Source organism: Pelobates fuscus, chromosome 11 (assembly GCF_036172605.1).
Source record: "Pelobates fuscus isolate aPelFus1 chromosome 11, aPelFus1.pri, whole genome shotgun sequence".
In the NCBI taxonomy this organism is placed as follows: Eukaryota; Metazoa; Chordata; class Amphibia; order Anura; family Pelobatidae; genus Pelobates; species Pelobates fuscus.
Genome location: NC_086327.1, coordinates 130,645,276 through 130,670,543, shown reverse-complemented (window position 1 = coordinate 130,670,543; position 25,268 = coordinate 130,645,276). Strand labels below are relative to the sequence as shown.

Here is a 25,268-nt window from a genome sequence, read left to right as displayed (position 1 = left end):
CCAAATTTCTTTAGTCACAGTTGCTGTAAAGGCTGGACCTTGATCACTCTCAATGACTTCTGGGAGTCCGAATCTACATACAATATCTGTAAGTAGGCGTCTTGCGGTTGTTTTTGCAGTGATATTGGCCACTGGGTAGGCTTCTGGCCAGCCTGAGAACATGTCCACTATTACTAGTGCATATTCATGGGGCCCACTCTTGGGCATTTGGATGTGGTCAATTTGAATCCGCTGGAAGGGGTACATGGGCTTTGCCAGGTGTTTCGCAGGTACTTTAACTGGTCTTCCTGGATTGCATTTTGCACAAATGACACAGGCCTTGCAGAAGCTATTGATCAATGTTGTGATTCCAGGTGCTTCATAATACTTCTGTATGAGGGCGGCCATCAATTCTTTTGACAGGTGTGCAGGCCCATGTGCCCATTGAACAACTGCTGGATACAAATTTCTGGGAAGACAAAATTTAAAGTTATTGTAATATATTCCGTCCTTTTGGACAGCTCCTTTCTTTTTCCATTTCTGGATTTCTTCAGGAGTGACTGCAGCTTGCTGTTCTTGTAAAATTCGCAAATCAGTAGGAAGAGTTTGCAGAGCAAAAACAGGGACTTCTTCTTCTTCTTGTCCGGACACTTCTTCATCCACTTCCTGCAGATCCCTGGCCGCTAACTTAGCAGCCTGATCAGCCAAATGGTTGCCCTTTGCTTCATCTGTATCCAATTTCCCATGGGCCTTAACTTTCAAAACGGCCACTTCTTCGGGAAGTAGGAGGGCATCCATTAGCTCCTTGATTGCAGTGCTGTGTTTGACTGGTGTACCGGCGGTGGTAAGAAATCCTCGTGTCTTCCAAATTAGGCCGAAGTCATGTGCCACACCCAGAGCATATCTTGAATCTGTATAGATGTTGGCACGTTTTCCTTCGGAAATTTTGCATGCTGAAGTCAGAGCCTGTAATTCAGCTTCTTGCGCAGACATTGCTGGCGGTAAGGATGATGATTTGATGACTTCGTCTGTTGTGGTTACGGCATATCCTGTGTGATATGTTCCTCCTTCATCGGCATATCTTGATCCATCCACAAACAGGGTAAAATCCGGATCTGGTAATGGATTCTCATGCACAGTTGGTAAGTGCACTGTTTCCATTTTCATCTGTTCAAAACAGTCATGAGGTGTTTCTGGGTCATAATCATTCTTTATGACCAGGTCTTGAAATTCCTTTTCCAGGAAATGGCGTGGCCATGCTTCCAGAAGGTCAGTTGTTGGGTATTTGGCAATACCATTTTCCTGTAGCTGTTCTTCATTCATGGTGGCCCATAGTTTTGCCATGGGCCCAAGATCATTCCATGACCTTGTCTTCAACTTGGTAACAGGAATATGTGGGATAGCGGTATCCCAATGGCGGTAGAGGTAGTTAAGTTGTTGAGGTAGCTGGACCAAGACCATGCTATTACCTTCAGAGTCACAATAAAAGTCTTGTGCAGTGAGCTTTACATCGGTCCAGTGGTAAAGCTCATCTTCATAGCAAGGTTCGGGAGTAATGTTTGGCTTGTACCACATGGTACAGAAGGCGTAATCCAGGCCTTCACAAAGAGGTGTCTCATCTTCATAAAATGACAAATGTGGATGCATGACTTTCTTGATACATCCACAGAGCAGGTAGATGTAGGTTTCATCTGTGATAAATCCATAATAGATACCCCCCTCAGGGAGTGGAAGAAGAGTGGACGGATTAAGCACTTGACATCTTTGGATGGAAATGTTGTCAGGCAAAAGAAGATGACACTGTAGGCGCAGGTGTCTGGCTGGAGACACGTGCTTGAGCTGGACTTGGTTGATAATAGCAGAAATGTCATGAGGGGCCAAAACAACCAGAGGGTGGCCAAGGACCAGGTCCGAGGTTCTTTCAATGAGCTCTCTTGCGGCAAAAACAGCCCTGAGACAGGAAGGAGTCCCTCTGGCCACAATGTCTAGTTGACATGAGAAATATCCAATAGGCCTCTGGCGGCCTCTTAAGTCATTTGTTTGGGTGAGAACTCCTGTTGCGTGGCCTTGTCTTTCAGAGACAAATAATTTGAAGGGTTTGGAGTAGTCAGGTAGGCCCAAGGCAGGAGCAGAAGCAATGGCCCGTTTTAAAGCACCGAAATTGTCCAGAGCTTCATTGGTCAGACAGAACGGGTCAGACTTAAGAGCATCATAGAGAGGTTGCATAAGCAGAGAGGCTTCTGGGATCCATGCTCTGCAGTAGGAAATGAGGCCTAGGAAGGCATGAAGAGACTTTGAAGTCCTTGGAGGTGGAATGTCCAGAACAGCTCTTACCCGGTCCCGAGTAAGATGTCTGGTACCTTGAGATAGGCAATGTCCAAGGAAGATCACTGAAGATTGACAGAATTGTAGCTTGATGAGTGAAGCTTTGCATCCTTGTTCTGCCAAATAGCAAAGGAGACTAATCGAGCAATTTTCAGTAGTGGGTATATCATCTCCACAGAGCAGTAAATCATCCACATACTGGAGCAAGACAACTTCTGGGTGCTCAGCTTGCCATGGGTCAAGGATGGTGCCCATGGCCTTTGCAAATTGACTTGGAGAATTTTGTGCCCCTTGGGGCATGACAGTCCAAGTATACTGTTGCATCTCATGAGTGAAAGCAAACAGGTATTGACAGGATGGGTCCAGTGGGACACTGAAAAAGGCATTGGCCAGGTCAATAACTGTGAAGAATTTTGCAGATGGTGGGACTCCAGAGAGCAGAGTATGGGGATTTGGTACAAGAGGGGTGTCCAGGACGGTAGCTTCATTAACAGCACGGAGGTCCTGGACCATCCTGTACTTCTCTGGCTCACCCTTTGGAGTTTTCTTTTTCACAGGAAATAACGGGGTGTTGCATTCAGATTTACATTTTACCAGGGCACCCTTCTCCAAGAGTGCCTTGATGTGGACAGAAATTGCAGCAGACTGTGCTGGTTTTAATGGATATTGTGGTTTTCTTGGTAACTTAGCCCCTGGAATAAGCTTTACCACCACAGGGGGAACATTTAGGTGACCTATGTCCTCTGGGCCTGAGGACCATAACTTGGCGGGCACCTGTGTTTTTAATTCTTCTGGGAAATTGGACCTTAATTCTGCTGCTTCCTCACGGGGCTTTTCTAAATGCAGCATCAGAGGCAAGGAGCACAGGGCTGAAGTGTCTGATACAGATAGAGGTGTAAACATTTCTACCTGCCCATCTGGGGTAAAAGTGATGGATGCTTGCAGGCGTGAGAGAACATCAGCACCTAACAGGTTAATTGGGCATGTGGAGGATACTACAAAGCGAGCGAGCAGGCTAGAACCAACTCGTAGTGGAGTTGTTAGAGGGCTATGTCTCGGTTGGCCATCCACTCCAACACAAGAGACATCAATATTTGACAGAAAAGATGGGTCTGGCAAGTCTTGTTCTCGCAGAACACTACGGGCTGCACCTGTGTCAACAAGAAATGTGGTGGGGTGGCCTTCAATGGGCAAAGTCACTGTGGCAAGTGGCCCCCCTTTATCCCCTGTAGACACTGCCATTACAGGGGTTACAGACACAGGCTTGCCAGTTTCCTATTCATCGGGTTCCTCAACTATTGGGACCCCTTTTTCGGCCTTAGTGACCGGGGCAGGTCTGGATGGCTTTCTTATCTCTCTTTTGGGTTCCGGGCAATCACTTTTAAAATGACCTTTAGCTTTGCAATTAAAGCAGAAGCTATCCTCTGGTCTGGTGCCCCTGGGAACAGGGATACTGCGTGATACCATAAGAGGAGCAGAGCTTGGCCTTCTGGGGGTCTGGGCAGATTCTAGGCCCCTAGCGACTAAAAGCAGGGTATCCAGGGGAACAACCTTATATTCAGGGCGTGCAGCAATAATTCCCTTGCGTATAGAGTCTTTAACGCCTTGGACAAACGCACCTGACAGCATTTGTGAATGAATTTTGTCAGTAAGATCAAATCCCAAATCTGTGAACATTTGATACAGTCTTGCATGAAACTTTTCCACTGATTCTCCTTTTTCTTGAATAACATCAGTAAGGCCAGCAGCCTGATCTGCAAGTTTGTCCTTAGCCCATTCTCTTAATTGGGTGCAAAAGGTTACCCCGGAGGGGTAATCAACATCACTGGAAAGCAGATCTGTACTGAGGTGACGGGCCATGCTTGGCCAATAGGCATCCCCTGCTTTAATAGCACAAATGCTGAGTAGATCACGCCATGCGGCGGAATAAGTCTTTTGAATTTGAACTATCCCTCGGTAAAAAGGCATAGGCTGTTTTTCTGGGTCGGGGAGCGATTTCATTAATGCGCTAGCTTGAGTGGGGTTAAAGGCAACATATTTAGGAGGGGTCCGTTCACCCCTGCCCTTGTGTCCAAAGGGATCATCGATGGAACGATGAGTTGAGGCTCCTGCAGCGGCTCCTGCAGCCTCCGACGAGTCCTGGGATGAACTATCCTCATCTCTCTCATCTAATTCTATGATCTGAGCTTTCTTTCGTGCAGGGCCCGGGTAAGGTGACAGTACCGGAGGATGAGCGGGGGTCCCAGATGCGGGGGTGGCTAGCGAGTCATAACCGGGGGATAGGTAGTCACCGGGAATTACCGGCATCAGGGATGTACTGGGGGCCGCCATATTAGTGGCCGGAAAGGGTATTGTATTAGGGTTAAGGGAAGAAATGGCGGCCATGTTGGATGTGGGCACATCCGGAGCAGACTGTGTCGGACTGGGCATGACCGGGACCTGGGGAGTGGCTTGGGGAAGGGGTAGTGGATATCCGGGATAGGGCAGAGTCATGGGATACGGGAAGGGGTAGGGCCAGGCTGGGGAGGGGAAGGAGGTGGGGTATTGGACTGGGGTGGAGATGGGAGGGGACGGAGAGGGATTGGTAGGGGTGGGTGGAGGGGGAGGAGTCGGGGCGAGGGTGGAAGAGGTGGTTAGTTGGGCGGATGAGGAGGGGAGGGGGTCATGAACGGAGAGGGAGCGTAGGGAAGGAATGGCAGATGAAATGTTAGGGGGAGGTACAGCAGGTAGCGTAGGGATGGATGAGGATGATGGGAATGTTAGGGACGGGGAGGGGGAAAAGAAAGATCCATCAGAATTCAGGACCGGGCAAACAGGGGAGGTGGCGGGATGGGTGTTAGGAGGATTGGGAGCGGGGAACATAGTCAGCTGGCTATCACCTACTGCTGACTGAACCTTGGGGATAGACGTCCCCTGGGCGCCACTTTGGGGCGCTGGCTGAGGGTAGACCCCAGCAACACAATTCTGATGATACACAAACAATTTCACACCTTTGTGATTTATTTCTTCCTCAACCCAACCTTCTAGCTGAATAGCCTTCGCTACTCTGTACCATGCTTCAGCAGTCTTTAATAAACCATTATCTGTAAGCTTGCCTTTCATTTCTGCCAGTAACTTACGCCAACTTTCTGGTTGCAATCTTCCACCCGTTGGTACAGTAATTTTACATACTTTTGCAATCTTTACAACACCTTTAACCATCTCCTCACCCTCTCTGTTTTCTACCAAATCACATGCTAACCAGCCCTTACTGGGCTTGCTTAAATCCTGCCCCATAATCCCCCTACCCCTATACCAGCGTCCTAGATATAGAGAGAGAGAGAGGAAAAACGGAACAAGAACGTCTACAATGCTCGACTGCCACCCGAGAACCGTGGGACTTTCTCAGGTGCGTCTTCCCAAAACGTAGACTAGTCACTGAATCCGCCTACCCGGGATGGTAGACACGGATTGGAGCGAGGTGAGAAGTGTGTGACCAATCACTTCTCCTTCAAGAGGAATGGGAGTGGATAGTATAATAATATAGGAAGTACAGAAAAGATGAAAGGCAAGGAAAATCCTTAGAAACAGACACAGGAGTTCATGAGACTCCTATTAAACAAACAAGACAACAATACAGTTGAAATACAGTGCATGCATCACAATTCAAATGAAATCAACAGTAATTCCTTTCCTTTACTCGTGTGCTTACTCCAAAGTCACCTCCCTCAATCCCGTAGTATCTTACTACCAACGGCCAAGGATAACAGCTAACACCGGTCCGAAATCCATATGCCTCCCTCGTCACAGCAGCCCACTCGTAGTGTCTGCGCTACCCTCACCCTTGTAGTGCCCCTATAAAGACCCACTTTATAAGTCCCACTACTCCGTGGTGATGAAGACAGCAATGCCTGCCCGAATTCACACACCACAAAATAAAAATTGGAATGGCTCCAGCTCAGCGCTCAAAGCTGGAGGGTACCACCACTCTGCAAGCAGAGTAACGTGCACAGAGAAGCTAGCTAGGCTATCAAAGTGACACAAGAAGGATCCCCAGGAAACTATGAGTCTACACAATCTCCACAGATCCAACACACCTCTTTTTCCCTACAGCCCCAGCCACGAGGCTCCTAAAAGAGTTAAACAGGAAAAGATGACCCCCAGGAACACATCCACAGGTCAACCCCCCTTTTTCCCTACAACCACAGCACCGTGGTTCCTAAAAGGGGTAAAACAGGCAACAGAAGACCAAGGCAAATCCCCTCAGGTCCACCCCCCTTTATCCCAAAAGAGGTAAAATACAAACAGACAGTCACACAGAAGACCCCCAGGAACGCATCCGCAGGTCCACCCCCCTTTATCCCAAAAAGGGGAAACAGGCAAACAATTCAAACACACCCAGGCAACAGACTAAAATGCAGGTAAACAAGTGGGTAACGAGGCACCGGGCAAGATATTACCTGTCTTTGATGTCCTCCCGGGAAGCAGTCACAGACACGTGGACGGGTCAATCAAAGGGGCCGGAACATACCGGTGGCTCTGCAGAAGTCTCTACCGTGTACCTGGAGGTGATCAATCTCCTTTCCTTCCCCCCGGATTCCTCCGTCCACCCTTGTCTTCCTTAGGACGGCTCACCGGCCGGACATAGCCCGATGCCCCACGTTGGGCGCCAAGTTGTTATGGTACTTTTTGAAAGTAAACCAAAATGTTCAAATGTCTATCTGTTCCTGTCCAAATCAATAAAATTAAATTGCGTATATACGCTGAAGTAATTAAGTCTGACACACAAGGTTCAGGTTAAAATAACTTCGAGAAAGTTTATTGGCAAGTGCAGAAAAAGCGGGCGCGCAGGCCCTTTTAAGAGGCATTTTGCGTCATCATTGATTATTAGAATATCAGCAAATAAACACCATCAATTGGATTAATTGTTAAGTGTCGGTGTTAGTGTCTTACCTATTGGTTCAAAAATAAGAAAGGTTAGTCCCGTGCCCACCCATCAGAGGTGGGATTATTCTGGACACGGGTGGGGATAAGGGGGTCCTAAGCGTCATTTTACACGGTCAATGATATCAGGCTTCATGTCCAGGTGCAAGGTCTCTTATGAATAGAACATTTCATTACTACTGTGTTCTGTGGCCTTCAAACTATACTATCTTACAAATTCTAAGGAGTAGCCGGCAAGTCTTAAGGAGTAACCAGCACCTCCTGGTATTTGTCCTTGTAGGAAAACACAGTCTTTGTCTACTGTACTAATTGGGTTGAGAAGTTCAGTCACGTAATGTAGTTTTAAAATGAACAAGTTAAGTCATGAGGACAAAATGGAGGATTGAAGAAGTCAGGTTAAGGGGACAAAATGGAGGAGGAAGTCACAGTATAAGGTTAAAATGGAGTTAGTACAATAATTCAATACAAGTACAATAGTAATTTTTAATAATTCCACATCACCTACACGGTCTCTATAATTATAATCTGTGTACTGTATGGTCTCTATACAGATCATCTGTGTGCTGTGCGGTCTGTATAAAGATAATCTGTGTGCTGTACAGTCTTTATAAAGATCATCTGTGTGCTGTGCGGTCTGTATAAAGATAATCTGTGTGCTGTGCGGTCTGTATAAAGATAATCTGTGTGCTGTGCTGTCTGTATAAAGATAATCTGTGTGCTGTGCGGTCTGTATAAAGATAATCTGTGTGCTGTGCGGTCTGTATAAAGATAATCTGTGTGTTTACATCTAGTGCCTACACGGTCTCTATAATTATAATCTGTGTACTGTATGGTCTCTATACAGATCATCTGTGTGCTGTGCGGTCTGTATAAAGATAATCTGTGTGCTGTGCGGTCTGTATAAAGATAATCTGTGTGCTGTGCGGTCTGTATAAAGATAATGTGTGTGCTGTGCGGTCTGTATAAAGATAATCTGTGTGCTGTGCGGTCTGTATAAAGATAATCTGTGTGCTGTGCGGTCTGTATAAAGATAATCTGTGTGCTGTGCGGTCTGTATAAAGATAATCTGTGTGCTGTGCGGTCTGTATAAAGATAATGTGTGTGCTGTGCGGTCTGTATAAAGATAATGTGTGTGCTGTGCGGTCTGTATAAAGATAATCTGTGTGCTGTGCGGTCTGTATAAAGATAATCTGTGTGTTTACATCTAGTGCCTACACGGTCTCTATAATTATAATCTGTGTACTGTATGGTCTCTATACAGATCATCTGTGTGCTGTGCGGTCTGTATAAAGATAATCTGTGTGCTGTGCGGTCTGTATAAAGATAATCTGTGTGCTGTACAGTCTTTATAAAGATAATCTGTGTGCTGTGCGGTCTGTATAAAGATAATCTGTGTGCTGTGCGGTCTGTATAAAGATAATCTGTGTGTTTACATCTAGTGCCTACACGGTCTCTATAATTATAATCTGTGTACTGTATGGTCTCTATACAGATCATCTGTGTGCTGTGCGGTCTGTATAAAGATAATCTGTGTGCTGTGCGGTCTGTATAAAGATAATCTGTGTGCTGTGCTGTCTGTATAAAGATAATCTGTGTGCTGTGCGGTCTGTATAAAGATAATCTGTGTGCTGTGCGGTCTGTATAAAGATAATCTGTGTGCTGTGCGGTCTGTATAAAGATAATCTGTGTGCTGTGCGGTCTGTATAAAGATAATCTGTGTGCTGTGCGGTCTGTATAAAGATAATCTGTGTGCTGTGCGGTCTGTATAAAGATAATCTGTGTGCTGTGCGGTCTGTATAAAGATAGTGTGTGTGTGTGTGTGTGCTGTGCGGTCTGTATAAAGATAATGTGTGCTGTGCGGTCTGTATAAAGATAATCTGTGTGCTGTATTGTCTGTATAAAGATAATCTGTGTGCTGTATTGTCTGTATAAAGATCTGTGTGCTGTGCGGTCTGTATAAAGATAATCTGTGTGCTGTGCGGTCTGTATAAAGATAATCTGTGTGCTGTGCGGTCTGTATAAAGATAATCTGTGTGCTGTGCGGTCTGCATAAAGATAATCTGTGTGCTGTGCTGTCTGTATAAAGATAATCTGTGTGCTGTGCGGTCTGTATAAAGATAATCTGTGTGCTGTGCGGTCTGTATAAAGATAATCTGTGTGTTTACATCTAGTGCCTACACGGTCTCTATAATTATAATCTGTGTACTGTATGGTCTCTATACAGATCATCTGTGTGCTGTGCGGTCTGTATAAAGATAATCTGTGTGCTGTGCGGTCTGTATAAAGATAATCTGTGTGCTGTGCTGTCTGTATAAAGATAATCTGTGTGCTGTGCGGTCTGTATAAAGATAATCTGTGTGCTGTGCGGTCTGTATAAAGATAATCTGTGTGCTGTGCGGTCTGTATAAAGATAATCTGTGTGCTGTGCGGTCTGTATAAAGATAATCTGTGTGCTGTGCGGTCTGTATAAAGATAATCTGTGTGCTGTGCGGTCTGTATAAAGATAATCTGTGTGCTGTGCGGTCTGTATAAAGATAATCTGTGTGCTGTGCGGTCTGTATAAAGATAGTGTGTGTGTGTGTGTGTGCTGTGTGGTCTGTATAAAGATAATGTGTGCTGTGCGGTCTGTATAAAGATAATCTGTGTGCTGTATTGTCTGTATAAAGATAATCTGTGTGCTGTATTGTCTGTATAAAGATCTGTGTGCTGTGCGGTCTGTATAAAGATAATCTGTGTGCTGTGCGGTCTGTATAAAGATAATCTGTGTGCTGTGCGGTCTGCATAAAGATAATCTGTGTGCTGTGCTGTCTGTATAAAGATAATCTGTGTGCTGTGCGGTCTGTATAAAGATAATCTGTGTGCTGTGCGGTCTGTATAAAGATAATGTGTGTGCTGTGCGGTCTGTATAAAGATAATGTGTGTGCTGTGCGGTCTGTATAAAGATAATCTGTGTGCTGTGCGGTCTGTATAAAGATAATCTGTGTGCTGTGCGGTCTGTATAAAGATAATCTGTGTGCTGTGCGGTCTGTATAAAGATAATGTGTGTGTGTGTGTGCTGTGCGGTCTGTATAAAGATAATCTGTGTGCTGTGCGGTCTGTATAAAGATAATCTGTGTGCTGTATTGTCTGTATAAAGATCTGTGTGCTGTGCGGTCTGTATAAAGATAATGTGTGTGCTGTGCGGTCTGTATAAAGATAATGTGTGTGCTGTGCGGTCTGTATAAAGATAATGTGTGTGCTGTGCGGTCTGTATAAAGATAATCTGTGTGCTGTGCGGTCTGTGTAAAGATAATCTGTGTGCTGTGCTGTCTGTATAAAGATAATCTGTGTGCTGTGCGGTCTGTATAAAGATAATCTGTGTGCTGTACAGTCTTTATAAAGATAATCTGTGTGCTGTGCGGTCTGTATAAAGATAATCTGTGTGCTGTACAGTCTGTATAAAGATAATCTGTGTGCTGTGCGGTCTGTATAAAGATAATCTGTGTGCTGTGCGGTCTGTATAAAGATAATCTGTGTGCTGTACAGTCTGTATAAAGATAATCTGTGTGCTGTGCGGTCTGTATAAAGATAATCTGTGTGCTGTACAGTCTGTATAAAGATAATCTGTGTGCTGTGCGGTCTGTATAAAGATAATCTGTGTGCTGTGCGGTCTGTATAAAGATAATCTGTGTTTACATCTAGTGCCTACACGGTCTCTATAATTATAATCTGTGTACTGTATGGTCTCTATACAGATCATCTGTGTGCTGTGCGGTCTGTATAAAGATAATCTGTGTGCTGTGCGGTCTGTATAAAGATAATGTGTGTGCTGTGCGGTCTGTATAAAGATAATGTGTGTGCTGTGCGGTCTGTATAAAGATAATCTGTGTGCTGTGCGGTCTGTATAAAGATAATCTGTGTGCTGTGCGGTCTGTATAAAGATAATCTGTGTGCTGTGCGGTCTGTATAAAGATAATCTGTGTGCTGTGCGGTCTGTATAAAGATAATCTGTGTGCTGTGCGGTCTGTATAAAGATAATCTGTGTGCTGTGCGGTCTGTATAAAGATAATCTGTGTGCTGTGCGGTCTGTATAAAGATAATCTGTGTGCTGTGCGGTCTGTATAAAGATAATGTGTGTGTGTGTGCTGTGCGGTCTGTATAAAGATAATGTGTGCTGTGCGGTCTGTATAAAGATAATCTGTGTGTTTACATCTAGTGCCTACACGGTCTCTATAATTATAATCTGTGTACTGTATGGTCTCTATACAGATCATCTGTGTGCTGTGCGGTCTGTATAAAGATAATCTGTGTGCTGTACAGTCTTTATAAAGATAATCTGTGTGCTGTGCGGTCTGTATAAAGATAATCTGTGTGCTGTGCGGTCTGTATAAAGATAATCTGTGTGCTGTGCGGTCTGTATAAAGATAATCTGTGTGCTGTGCGGTCTGTATAAAGATAATCTGTGTGCTGTGCGGTCTGTATAAAGATAATCTGTGTGCTGTGCGGTCTGTATAAAGATAATCTGTGTGCTGTGCGGTCTGTGTAAAGATAATCTGTGTGCTGTGCTGTCTGTATAAAGATAATCTGTGTGCTGTGCGGTCTGTATAAAGATAATCTGTGTGCTGTACAGTCTTTATAAAGATAATCTGTGTGCTGTGCGGTCTGTATAAAGATAATCTGTGTGCTGTACAGTCTGTATAAAGATAATCTGTGTGCTGTGCGGTCTGTATAAAGATAATCTGTGTGCTGTGCGGTCTGTATAAAGATAATCTGTGTGCTGTGCGGTCTGTATAAAGATAATCTGTGTGCTGTGCGGTCTGTATAAAGATAATGTGTGTGTGTGTGCTGTGCGGTCTGTATAAAGATAATGTGTGCTGTGCGGTCTGTATAAAGATAATCTGTGTGCTGTATTGTCTGTATAAAGATCTGTGTGCTGTGCGGTCTGTATAAAGATAATCTGTGTGTTTACATCTAGTGCCTACACGGTCTCTATAATTATAATCTGTGTACTGTATGGTCTCTATACAGATCATCTGTGTGCTGTGCGGTCTGTATAAAGATAATCTGTGTGCTGTACAGTCTTTATAAAGATAATCTGTGTGCTGTGCGGTCTGTATAAAGATAATCTGTGTGCTGTGCGGTCTGTATAAAGATAATCTGTGTGCTGTGCGGTCTGTATAAAGATAATCTGTGTGCTGTGCGGTCTGTATAAAGATAATCTGTGTGCTGTGCGGTCTGTATAAAGATAATCTGTGTGCTGTGCGGTCTGTATAAAGATAATCTGTGTGCTGTGCGGTCTGTGTAAAGATAATCTGTGTGCTGTGCTGTCTGTATAAAGATAATCTGTGTGCTGTGCGGTCTGTATAAAGATAATCTGTGTGCTGTACAGTCTTTATAAAGATAATCTGTGTGCTGTGCGGTCTGTATAAAGATAATCTGTGTGCTGTACAGTCTGTATAAAGATAATCTGTGTGCTGTGCGGTCTGTATAAAGATAATCTGTGTGCTGTGCGGTCTGTATAAAGATAATCTGTGTGCTGTGCGGTCTGTATAAAGATAATCTGTGTGCTGTGCGGTCTGTATAAAGATAATCTGTGTGCTGTGCGGTCTGTATAAAGATAATCTGTGTGCTGTGCGGTCTGTGTAAAGATAATCTGTGTGCTGTGCGGTCTGTATAAAGATAATCTGTGTGCTGTACAGTCTGTATAAAGATAATTGTGTGCTGTGCGGTCTGTATAAAGATAATCTGTGTGCTGTGCGGTCTGTATAAAGATAATCTGTGTGCTGTGCGGTCTGTATAAAGATAATCTGTGTGCTGTGCGGTCTGTATAAAGATAATCTGTGTGCTGTGCGGTCTGTATAAAGATAATCTGTGTGCTGTGCGGTCTGTATAAAGATAATCTGTGTGCTGTGCGGTCTGTATAAAGATAATCTGTGTGCTGTACAGTCTGTATAAAGATAATCTGTGTGCTGTACAGTCTGTATAAAGATAATCTGTGTGCTGTGCGGTCTGTATAAAGATAATCTGTGTGCTGTACTTTTCCTCATGGGAATTTCCATTTAACCCCCACAAAATCCTTTTTAATGTTCCATTAGTTTGTATTTCCAAATAACCTATAGGACACGGTGCCTTAATAGATGTCAGAGGTTCTCACAGAGGGTGTGAGATTGGGGTGGGCAGTGGATGAAATGAGCCAGCTGCTAACAGGCACGGGGAGGTATTATCAGGGAGTGCGTTACAGAGCGTTACAGCCTCCTGTTCTTCTCTCTGCTCATTTCAATCTTACCGGCCTCCATGAATAATGCTAATTTCGCAATAAGATTTTCTCAGTGTGACTTTCGGCTGTAGAAGCACTCGCTCGCTTACAGGAGAAATTCCGATATCTGCACTAAAGGAACCCACACTGAACCCCTTACTCTGAGCGCCGAAGTCATGGACTGCTGTCATGTATGTACCATGTGCTAATTGTTTTATTTACTGTACTCTGCTAATTACATATATATTTACATCTATCTTTGGTAGGATGCTGTTCTGGGTATCTCTGTGTATAACGAATATTAGAACAGATGGGTCCAATATTCTGTTTGAATGTGTTCCCTTATACTGAGTGATCGGATTCTGGATTTTATATATTTTTATTTAATCTGCTTTGTATTAACTTTCACTTCATTGCTTTTAATTTCATATGGAAAATGCTTTTACCAATTTACCAACTATTTAGCAATTTGTAAATACATGCAAGATGCTGAATACGAATAATTTTTCGAAAAGTATGCTATCGAGAGGATCTTTAACAATCAGAATTAACCATGAGACCAAAAGTGGAGTCTCCAGGCTTGCCTCAATTCTATATCTGTTTATGTTGTGATTTTTAAAAAATTGGGTTCAGGGCTACTTTAGTGGTAGGACAGCGTGAGGATATTCGGAGGAGCAATTCCCAGAATGCAGAAGGGATGGATTGTACGCTGTGTGTGAAGATGCCCATCACATAGTATGAGGTTTTATAAAATTGAGTAATATACAGATAATATATATAATGTGTTTTATATATACTGGGAAGTCATACTTCATATACAAGTCGTGTAGTGCTAACTTATTATTTTATTCCGTGATCACATTTTGCAGGTTGGTTTTCTAATTTGCATTGATTTTTACAGATATATTTAATTCTATAATGGATATACAATTCGTTTTCACTCCCGCCATAAAGTGTGTAATTTAATGGATCTCTCTGTTATGCATAAAATAATCACTGCTCCCCGAGGACAAGGGTTAGCATTGATTCCGTGGTAAAATGGTCTACTGACCCACTTATTGCCCGTACAGTGATTTATTGCTCATTGGTTATTTTCTGTTTATTCTTGGTATTATGGAATACACAAGGTGGCTGCTTTCATTCTTATTGGTCTGTAGTCTTTGTCTGTTCAATTAGAGACCAGGATAATCTCCTGAGTTTTGTAAATGAGAAAATTGTCCACAGCCAGGGTTTGCCAGTGACACAATCCATGTTTGAATATTGTTTACAGTTTAAGCAGCTATAAGCCTTTTCACTCGTGGCTGGGACTCTGTTATGTCACAAGAAAGTTCACACAGGCAGATACAGCAGAGATCAATGTAGTACAAGTTGAGGGTGGGCTCTGATGTAGTGGTCAGTGACAGGTAGAACATGTTGAGGGTGAGCTCTGATGTGGTGGTCAGTGACAGGTAGAACATGTGTAGGGTGGGCTCTGATGTGGTGGTCAATGACAGGTAGAACATGTTGACGGTGTGCTCTGATGTAGTGGTCAATGACGTTTAGAACATGTTGAGGGTGGGCTCTGATGTGGTGGTAAGTGACAGGTAGAACATGTTGAGGGTGGGCTCTGATGTGGTCAGTGACAGGTAGAACATGTTGATGGTGGGCTCTGATGTAGTGGTCAGTGACAGGTAGAACATGTTGAGGGTGGGCTCTGATGTAGTGGTCAGTGACGGGTAGAACATGTTGAGGGTGGGCTCTGATGTAGTGGTCAGTGACAGGTAGAACATGTTGAGGGTGGGCTCTGATGTGGTTGTCAGTGACAGGTAGAACATGTTGAGGGTGGGCTCTGATGTGGTGGTCAGTGACGGGTAGAACATGTTGAGGGTGGGCTCTGATGTAGTGGTCAGTGACGGGTAGAACATGTTGAGGGTGGGCTCTGATGTGGTGGTAAGTGACAGGTAGAACATGTTGAGGGTGGGCTCTGATGAAGGGGTCAGTGACGGGTAGAACATGTTGAGGGTGGGCTCTGATGTAGTGGTCAGTGACAGGTAGAACATGTTGAGGGTGGGCTCTGATGTGGTTGTCAGTGACAGGTAGAACATGTTGAGGGTGGGCTCTGATGTGGTGGTCAGTGACGGGTAGAACATGTTGAGGGTGGGCTCTGATGTGGTGGTAAGTGACAGGTAGAACATGTTGAGGGTGGGCTCTGATGAAGGGGTCAGTGACAGGTAGAACATGTTGAGGGTGGGCTCTGATGTAGTGGTCAGTGACGGGTAGAACATGTTGATGGTGGGCTCTGATGAAGGGGTCAGTGACAAGTAGAACATGTTGAGGGTGGGCTCTGATGTGGTTGTCAGTGACAGGTAGAACATGTTGAGGGTGGGCTCTGATGTGGTGGTCAATGACCGGTAGAGCATGTTGAAGGTGTGCTCTGATGTAGTGGTCAATGACGTTTAGAACATGTTGAGGGTGGGCTCTGATGTGGTGGTAAGTGACAGGTAGAACATGTTGAGGGTGGGCTCTGATGAAGGGGTCAGTGACACGTAGAACATGTTGAGGGTGGGCTCTGATGTGGTGGTAAGTGACAGGTAGAACATGTTGAGGGTGGGCTCTGATGAAGGGGTCAGTGACACGTAGAACATGTTGAGGGTGGGCTCTGATGTGGTGGTCAATGACAAGTAGAACATGTTGAGGGTGGGCTCTGATGTAGTGGTCAGTGACGGGTAGAACATGTTGATGGTGGGCTCTGATGAAGGGGTCAGTGACAAGTAGAACATGTTGAGGGTGGGCTCTGATGTGGTGGTCAGTGACAGGTAGAACATGTTGACAGTGGGCTTTGATGTAGTAGTCATGGGTAGGTGTGTTTGGATGTAATGTTGTCTTTTAAATGTAGATGTACATTTGTGTCTAGTATTTGTGTTTGAGAGAAGGGGTGTATTTGTATATAATTTGGGAGTTTGAATACACAGGTGTATTTGTATGTAATATTTGTGTTAGATTGCAGGAGTGTGTTTGCATGTTGTGCAATTGTCTGGATGCATGCATTTACACTGCTATATACATACATACTTACACAGATATACATACACATTAATACACATTAATATGCTGACACACATAGACAAATTCATATAGACACCGACACATACATACACACACACACACGCATACACTGACTTATATGTACACACAAACGCACATCTGACACACAGATACAGTCACTCACAGATACACGCACAAACTGATAAACCCATACATGTGATCTTTTTTTATAACTGCAGCCACCCTCCTGTTGGCTTACCTTTTGTATCCAGGAGGGTGGCTTGCTTGGAGTTCTGGTTCTGGCTGATGGGAGTGAGGGATCTGGAGCAGCTCCTGGAGTTCTGGTGTGATGTCTTGCTCACATTGCCCTAATTTTTCCATTTGAGTGTTTATTCTGAGGACTCCAGTGTCCAAGGACACAATTGCCCCTCGTGCTGCTAAACATTTTTATTAAATATCCTGAGCTGCATAATGTGCAATTGTAATTTGAATTGATTGTAGTTGTATAAAACGTCACTATAAAGCCAGAATTGATGCTAGCCTTTCCGCTCATATAGAATACCTGAATCGGAACCTAACTGTTCCTTTTATTTCTGTATATTTGGGGCAATGTCCACAATATGCCCCTAGCGGACGTGCTGGCAGACATAAATCACTCTGTATAACCTACAATCACAAAACCGTGAGTTCAAGATATAATCAGCTTTTATTCATGTAAAATACCCCAATTCAAATTTCTAGAATTCAATGCAATCAGAGCACAAAGGACACGTAATTAAAGTTGTTGTGCGTCTTTCTAATTGTGGGAACGCGAAATGCTCGCCGAGCCTCCCAGGTATCCCGTGTATAAAAGCATTTAGCACATTCTGTGTCAAATCTCAAATCAATAACCGACTCGCTGAACAAGGAAAGGGGAGAGCAGCTTGTGTTTATTGTAACAATGGTGCATATTTATTTCCTGTTTTAAAAGCAGGAGCAGGGTTGAAATCTCTTAAACTGGAAATTTTTTGAAATACTTTTAACAAAGGTGGAAGATTGAAAGAATCACTAACAGAAGACCCGGGCGGGATTTTCTAACAGCAATCACCATGGAAACCGGTGGAGTTGGCAAGAACCTCCCTTTGGTTTCCATGGGGATTGCTTCAGTCTTAAAAGTTTGCAAAATGTGAGTTTTTCTCGATGTACTGTGTGTTAATGCAATATCTGCTCTTGTTCTAGAAGTGAAACCCGCCAGAATGCAGAACATTGATATAAATCAGCCGTGTCAGTAGGAAGACAATCTGCACTGTGTACCCACTAATACCTTCTGCTATTATTTGTGTAATGTTTATGTTTCTTGATAGTAAAACAAATGAACATCAACACGTTTTTTAATTTTTTGTGTAACCCGAAGACTGAATGTTAGCGGAAAAATTGCAATATATTTCAGGCCGTCAAAGAGCTAATCCCATCCCATGGAAGGATGCCTAATGACAGACACTCAAGGCATTAATACAGGCCTGAATGTTGCATATTAAATAGTCTTTCATTAAGTTTCCTTCACTTTGCTAGCGTTGATTGGAGTGAGGTAATGAGGGCTATTAGAAAACTGTAAAAATTCCCTATAAAAACAATACATTACTTTCTTTTGATCTAATGTCATTGCTGGTTCATATATTAATTTGGGATAAATAACCCTAACTTGCCTTCTCAGGAGCTCTGTTCAGACAGAGGTTGTGTGGGTTCTTGAGATCACATAAAAGACCAGCTGTCAAGGACCTTGTGCATTTCTCTTTTATGGACTGGTCAGTGTGGAGGGAGAGGGGAACGCATTCAAATGTTACTGATAATTATTTATATATATTTATATTCTGCATGACAATGATAAGACCGGATCATTCGTACTGTACAGGGCCTTCATGTAATAGTAAGTATCCCTTGTTATATCCCTGCTAGGATTTGAGCACAATACAGTAAATACTCCCCCAGCAGTGAGAGAGGGCGCATGTACCCTTAACCTGTATTAACTGGTAGGAATTTCACTGTGGCATTAGAGCTGGTCCTCCTGTGGGTAGAGGGGGCTTCCTCTTACCAGCGATGTTCACTGTATCTAATACGCTGTGTCCTGCTCTAGATTGTCACCGACAGTGAAAAGCATACGTTCCTCTGACCCAGATTATGGGGTACACAGTAGTAAATCGTTGGAGTTAAAAGGATTTGCCTATTTGATATGAAATTCCTGTGTTGCAGTAAAGAAACGTTGATTAATGTGGATATTTACGTCATACAATGTGTCAAATACATGGAAGGCAACTGTTCGAGGAATCAAACGATTGTAATTAGGAAGAGCTGGGGCCATTAGAACCTAATTAGTGGTGAGAGAAAGCTGAAAGGAGAGCTTACCTTTCATGTATCATTACCCACATCCTTACATCTTCCCTTTAATGTAAAGGAGTGTTTAGCTCTGAGTGCAGGGAAATCTCTACAAATTCACAGGAAGGAGTAAGAAAAAAGCCAAATGGATGGATTTGTCACTCACCTACTGTGGAAGGCATTCGGAGAGAGAGTGTGTGTGTGTGTGTGTGTGTGTGTGTGTTTCACTTCGTGTATGCTACTTAGCAGGCCAAAATGTTACTCACTGCCTCTTCTTGTAACTGCTGGAAAGATACGCAGCCACCCTGTACCACAATGACCCCATGGTATCCGCCGGGTCACAGTCTGGTGCAAGCTGGGCCTAGCTTACCTGGGTCCTGTTAATATCTGAAGTATCTCCAGCTGTACGGCAAAAGGCTGAGGAGTCCATAAAATCACTTTCCATCTCTACATTTACAGGTAATGTGGCCAGCACAGCAACAGAAACCAATAACCCCAATGTAGTGCAAGATTTACAAGTTAATCACCGTAATGAGAGCAGTCCAATACAGCATTAAGCTCACTGTGACTTTTTAAATTGAGCTTTTAATTGAAATGTTTGTGAGCATTGCCGTATAAGAGGTGAAACGAGGAACTTACTTGTAAATCTGTCAGTCTTTATGGGTGCATGCAGGATTTCAATACTAACTGAATGGGGTCTGATTTTAACAGGAAGGTTTATACATTATTTAAACTGCTGATTACACTCCCACGCAGATACCAGCACTGCAATGTTACAATACGCACAGTGGTCCCTTCTCAAAGCTGAATTTCCATTCACCCGTGGCCAGTCGACTAGTGGAAATTTTGAGAACGGAGATATACATAAACCCATATATAAACACACACATATTATATAAATAAATATAGATATATGTAGTGTGTAAATCTTGTGCAGTTCCATACAGGAATCTGCTTTGTACGATCATATTTCATGAAATAGATTTAAAAAGAGAAAGTGAGTGGGTTGTGCTAAACAGCAAACATTTAGTAAAAGTTGCGCTACCAAAGGCAACAGAAAATTGCGTTAGGCTTGTCAGTAAGAGCAGAAAAATAGAGAAACCACTGTGGTACTCAGCAGAAGTGGCCAATATGGATAGAACAAAACGTTAGCATTTAGTAATTATAAAGAAAAAACAGAGTGAGGAAGATAGACAGATCTATGAGATTGGGCAGAAAGAGGCTAAGCAAGTTATAAGAGCCTCCAAATCACACACACAAGAGAGAATGGCACAGTCAGTACAAAAAAAAGGGAGATTAAATATATTTTTTCTTTTATACATAAATGAGAAAAGGAAAGTAAAATAAGGATTAGTTAGATTAAAAACAAAAGGAAGGTATGTAGAAGAAGATAAAGGTCTAGCTGCTTGCCCCAATCAATATCGTTGTTCAGTATTTACAGATGAAAATGAAGGAAAGGGACCTCCATTACGAAAAATGACAAATGAGTAATTTGTTACATGTGAGTTTACAGAGGAAGAAGTTCTATTTCAACTGTCAAAAGTAAAGACAAATAAGTTGATGGGGCCTGATGGAAAGCTATTAAGAAAGTTTAGTGGTGCATAAGCAAAACCATTTACTGATTTATTTAAAGGGACTATAGTGCCATAAAAATAAAAAAACATGAAAATACACAGAAACATCATAAAAATATATCATAACCCCACAAATAATATATTCCCAAATAGCCCTGATCTGAACACCCAAGTTTTTCAAATAGCGCTCCCATCCATGCAGTGTAGGGGAAATGCCACCGTGTTAAAGTTTTCACCGGCCTCGCACATGTGGTCCTATGTCCAAAATCGTTCCAGGGCGGTGCTTTGGCCGGTCAACTTTAAGGAGCTTCTGCATCCAAAATATAGGGTGCTCTGGCTGGCTCTCAGGTAGTGTTTGTGCCCCTTTAGTCTCAGGCACATTCCCTCAAAAAAGCGCGCTCCTGGCGTGTTGCAAAGTCGTTCAAAACCCCAGACCAAGTTGTTCGGGAGCCGTACGGTCACCTCATGTCGAAAACAGTTCCATAACATTCGCTGCTAAGTACAGCTGAGGACAATTTGTGGGTTTCTTCATAAGAACGGCCGCCAGGAAGCTAGTATTTGGTTCCATTTGAATGAAGGGAAAGTGCCGAACAAGGGGCACCCAGGGAAAGCTTCTAATGGCAGCTGGGGAGGTTTAACTCCCGATCAGGGTCTTTGTATATGGCCCATAGTCCTTGGGCAGGAGGCTAGCTAGCAGGCTTCTCCAGGAGCTCGTAGCATAGGCACGTTTGCCACAATATACTACCTAACCTCTCTCTGTGTTATAATATATACTACCTAACCTCTCTCTGTGTTATAATATATACTACCTAACCTCTCTCTGTTATAATATATATTACCTAACCCCTCTCTGTGTTATAATATATACTACCTAACCTCTCTCTGTGTTATAATATATACTACCTAACCTCTCTCTGTGTTATAATATATACTACCTAACCTCTCTCTGTTATAATATATATTACCTAACCCCTCTCTGTGTTATAATATATACTACCTAACCCCTCTCTGTGTTATAATATGTACTACCTAAACCCTCTCTGTGTTAGAATATGTACTACCTAACCCCTCTCTGTGTTAGAATATATACTACCTAACCCTTCTCTGTGTTAGAATATGTACTACCTAACCCCTCTCTGTGTTAGAATATGTACTACCTAACCCCTCTCTGTGTTAGAATATATCCTACCTAACCCCTCTCTATGTTATAATATATACTACCCAAGAAATTAGACTCTAATTACTTTAATTTTGGTTTTCCAGAATGAAAGCCTTAGGAAGCAGCAGGATGAAGCTCTTGACATCCCTCTCGATGACCCTGACGCTAATGCTGCAGCTGCCAAGATCCAGGCCGGGTTTCGTGGGCACATGACAAGGAAGAAGATGAAAAGTGGTGATAGGGACATTAAAAAGGATAGCAAGGAGGCCGGCACCTCACAGGGGGCCACCGAAGGAGACTAAACAAAACTGGAGTGAGGTAAATAGAGTGCTTCAATCATCCACAATAGAGAAAATTAGGGGATTTTTTTTTTTTTAGGTGAGGATCATTTTGTTTATTTATTAATTGAAATGTTCTTTCAGTGTTTATTTTCCTAGACCCCCATTTTGACAATTTTTTTTTTAGAGGATTCAAACATATTAACTCACCTTTACTCCAGCGGAGGAGAGTCACCTTCCTGCAGCTTCACTCGTCCTCCTGTGAAGTTATCAGTACTGAGAACTCCAGTATTGGATGCTTCTCATAGAATAGCTTTGGGACACTGCGCATGTATGGCAATAATCACGATCCCCCAACTCTGATTTTCTGTGAATAGCGCTCAAAGTGAGTGAGACAGGGTAGTTACAATCTCTTACTATGGAGATTTAGGAACGTTGAAACTTGATTTTGGAAATTTTATAAAATTAGCCCTGAAAGAACCTAATCAAGCTGAAATATGTTATGGACTGGGTGTCCCTATAATGGCAGTGAACTAAACAATGTACCTATAGGGGCATGATTTATGCACCAAAGCTAATGTGTTAAAGAAACAATATAGCATTAGAAATACAAACACCTAGTTAGGGGCTGGCAAGTGCAGTATTGGTAAGACCTCTGAGCTGTGTGTTCACCTCTGCCGTGGCTCTGTTAACCCTGTGCTCAGTCCACAGAGGTTTCCTGGAGATCTTAGATAGAATGCTTGCTTTCTTTGTAGTACATTCATTGTTGGTGTTAATGGTAAGTGTGATCTCCAATGCTGAGACCGGGTGTGAAGAAACTACACCTTTTGTTTCATTCCCTTTGATTTTTCTTGTTCGGTAGATAAAACTACCGAACACTGACCACCCTCCTGGCTTATTAACTACAAAGCAGACCGCAAATTAAGTGCTCTCTCTTACGTGCACAAGAAAACGGCGGCCATCTTGTTCGCACAAAAGGAGGCAGCCGGGCTTGGTCGTCGAGTGTCTGGAAGTAAAATCTGACACTCGACTACCCGAACGCCGGTCAATTTCGCGAACGCCTGCTTCCTTTCACCAACCAGCCAGGAAAGCGCTATTCGGTAGATTTTTTCCCACGAACTAGGGGAACAAACGCTACCTATGAGCCACGGAAACCGTTTGTGGATTTGTTCGGTTTTTAGACTTTTCGAAATGGACCGACCGCACAGCCTAATTTCATGGAACTGTTTCTGGGCAGGAGCCTCGTGTGCGATCGGTCAACTTAAGCCTCCCATGAAACCCCTGAACCGATCTGGGTGATTTTTGAATATGTTGGTCCCCCAAATCAGGACTTTTGTGGGGTTTCCATAGAGTTTGGGGTACTTTCTGGGTCTTGTGGAAATGTGTGTTTTTTGTGTTTGGAGATAATTGAGTTTAGTATAGTGCTTGACTTCTTTATCTCACAAGTACAGGGGAAGGATGATATTATTGTATGTGGGAGTGTCCTGGACCTGAGAGCCAATGTAACTGCAGAATGTATTTTGTCACTGTCAGGTCCAGTGGGGAATACCCCTGGATTACATCGTAAACCCTGTACATTTGTAACTGCATATAAACCGGGTGGTTAGCCTGAATAAACCATTCCTTTTGTACCCTTCATCAAGTTTAGGCTGATGTTTGGGTATCTGTCTGATTTGCTTGGGGAATATACTTGGATGCTGTAGTTCGTCTGGAGAAAGTTCGAATCAACACCCGAACTGCGAGCTATAATCACTCAGCCTCTCGCAGTTTGGGAGGAAATGGACGAATGGGTATCTGCAATATCAGCGTTCGTTACACCGGGGTCCCTGAAAGCACCATCCACCACTTCAAAACCTGTCTCTGTATCGGCCAACAATAGGATTAGCTATAAAATATCAGAGATATAAAGGTTGCCAGTAACAGATGGTAGAAGAATTGGTAATCCAGGTAATCCATTATTTAGGGTTTTTCTCTATTGCAGAGGCACAGCTCATGGGAACACTAATAAGGCCTCTTACCTCGTTTACAGTCTGGTTTTCTGGGAACCTTCAATATTTAGACATCATTTGCAAGAAGACTCTGTATCAACCCCGGGGTAACCCGACCGGTTCCCTATGATAATTCCTTCCTTCAGCCGCTCAGGAACCACTTAGAATATAAAGAGACCCATTTCCCCGCAGTAACTGGACGAGACGCAGCTCTGGTGGTACAACACTGACTGACTTAGTTTATTAAGTCACTCATGGTTTTACATGCACAGACCCCTACATGGGGTCTCCAACACAAAAACAGGGGTCTCAATCCCAAGAAGCTGATGGAGGGGGATTCGGAAGAGGGACACTGCAACCTGAGCTGGCAGTGTCCCTGTGTCCACATCCTGCTGTGACAGGAAGAGGGAGGGGGAAGAGGGAGAGATACAGGCAGACCATACACTCACAAAAGGAAGGGGGAGAGGCACAGAAGAATACATTTCACTTCTATACTTTACCGAGGTGCTGCCCTTGCCCTTAGCTGCATATACAGGCACACTACTCTAAAGGCATAGAAATACATCGGAAACACAGAGGGACCACTCGATACAAGGGGAAAACACAGAGGGACCACTCGATACAAGGGGAAAACACAGAGGGACCACTCGATACAAGGGGAAAACACAGAGGGACCACTCGATACAAGGGGAAAACACAGAGGGACCACTCGATACAAGGGGAAAACACAGAGGGACCACTCGATACAAGGGGAAAACACAGAGGGACCACTCGATACAAGGGGAAAACACAGAGGGACCACACGATACAAGGGGAAAACACAGAGGGACCACACGATACAAGGGGAAAACACAGAGGGACCACTCTATACAAGGGGAAAACACAGAGGGACTACACGATACAAGGGGAAAACACAGAGGGACCACTCGATACAAGGGGAAAACACAGAGGGACTACACGATACAAGGGGAAAACACAGAGGACCACACGATACAAGGGGAAAACACACGAATAAGCAGTGGGCATGGCACTCGGTGACGGCGGTCCGTCACAGACTCAATGATTGATGCTTTTACTTTTAAGATGAGTTGAGGACAAGAATTATCACAAAATATATGGATGAGAAGTAGAAGTTACTACCATCCAGCTCACTGCTCTTCATTTTATTGACTTCAGAAAGGCCGTGCCAGGAATAAACCCTCAGAGCCATCACGCTCCTACCTGACCAGGCTGATCTACTTTTAAATTGTACGTGTCGCTGAACGAGACTTTTCTGCCACGTTTTATTATTTCTCATTAGTGCTCATTCACTGCTCAGGAATGCTCCTGCGGTTTATGTTCTTTTGTTTGAAGGCTCCTGACGGCTATTATTTATATTCTGGATTGTATTCTCTGTAGAATTCTGAAGTCAGAAGCCGTCATGGTCAGAGT

The 25,268-nt window shown here is 43.6% G+C and overlaps 1 protein-coding gene across 1 annotated transcript in view; it reads left to right on the top strand.

The window, feature by feature from the left end:
* The window catches only part of NRGN (neurogranin), a 154,640-nt gene that overhangs the window by 23,687 nt on the left and 105,685 nt on the right, over nt 1–25,268 (top strand). Inside the window, exon 5 of the mRNA XM_063435676.1 lies at nt 21,676–21,889. Coding sequence (XP_063291746.1) covers nt 21,676–21,873 — 198 coding nt within the window. The 3' untranslated portion in view covers nt 21,874–21,889. The remainder of the gene's footprint in view (nt 1–21,675; nt 21,890–25,268) is intronic.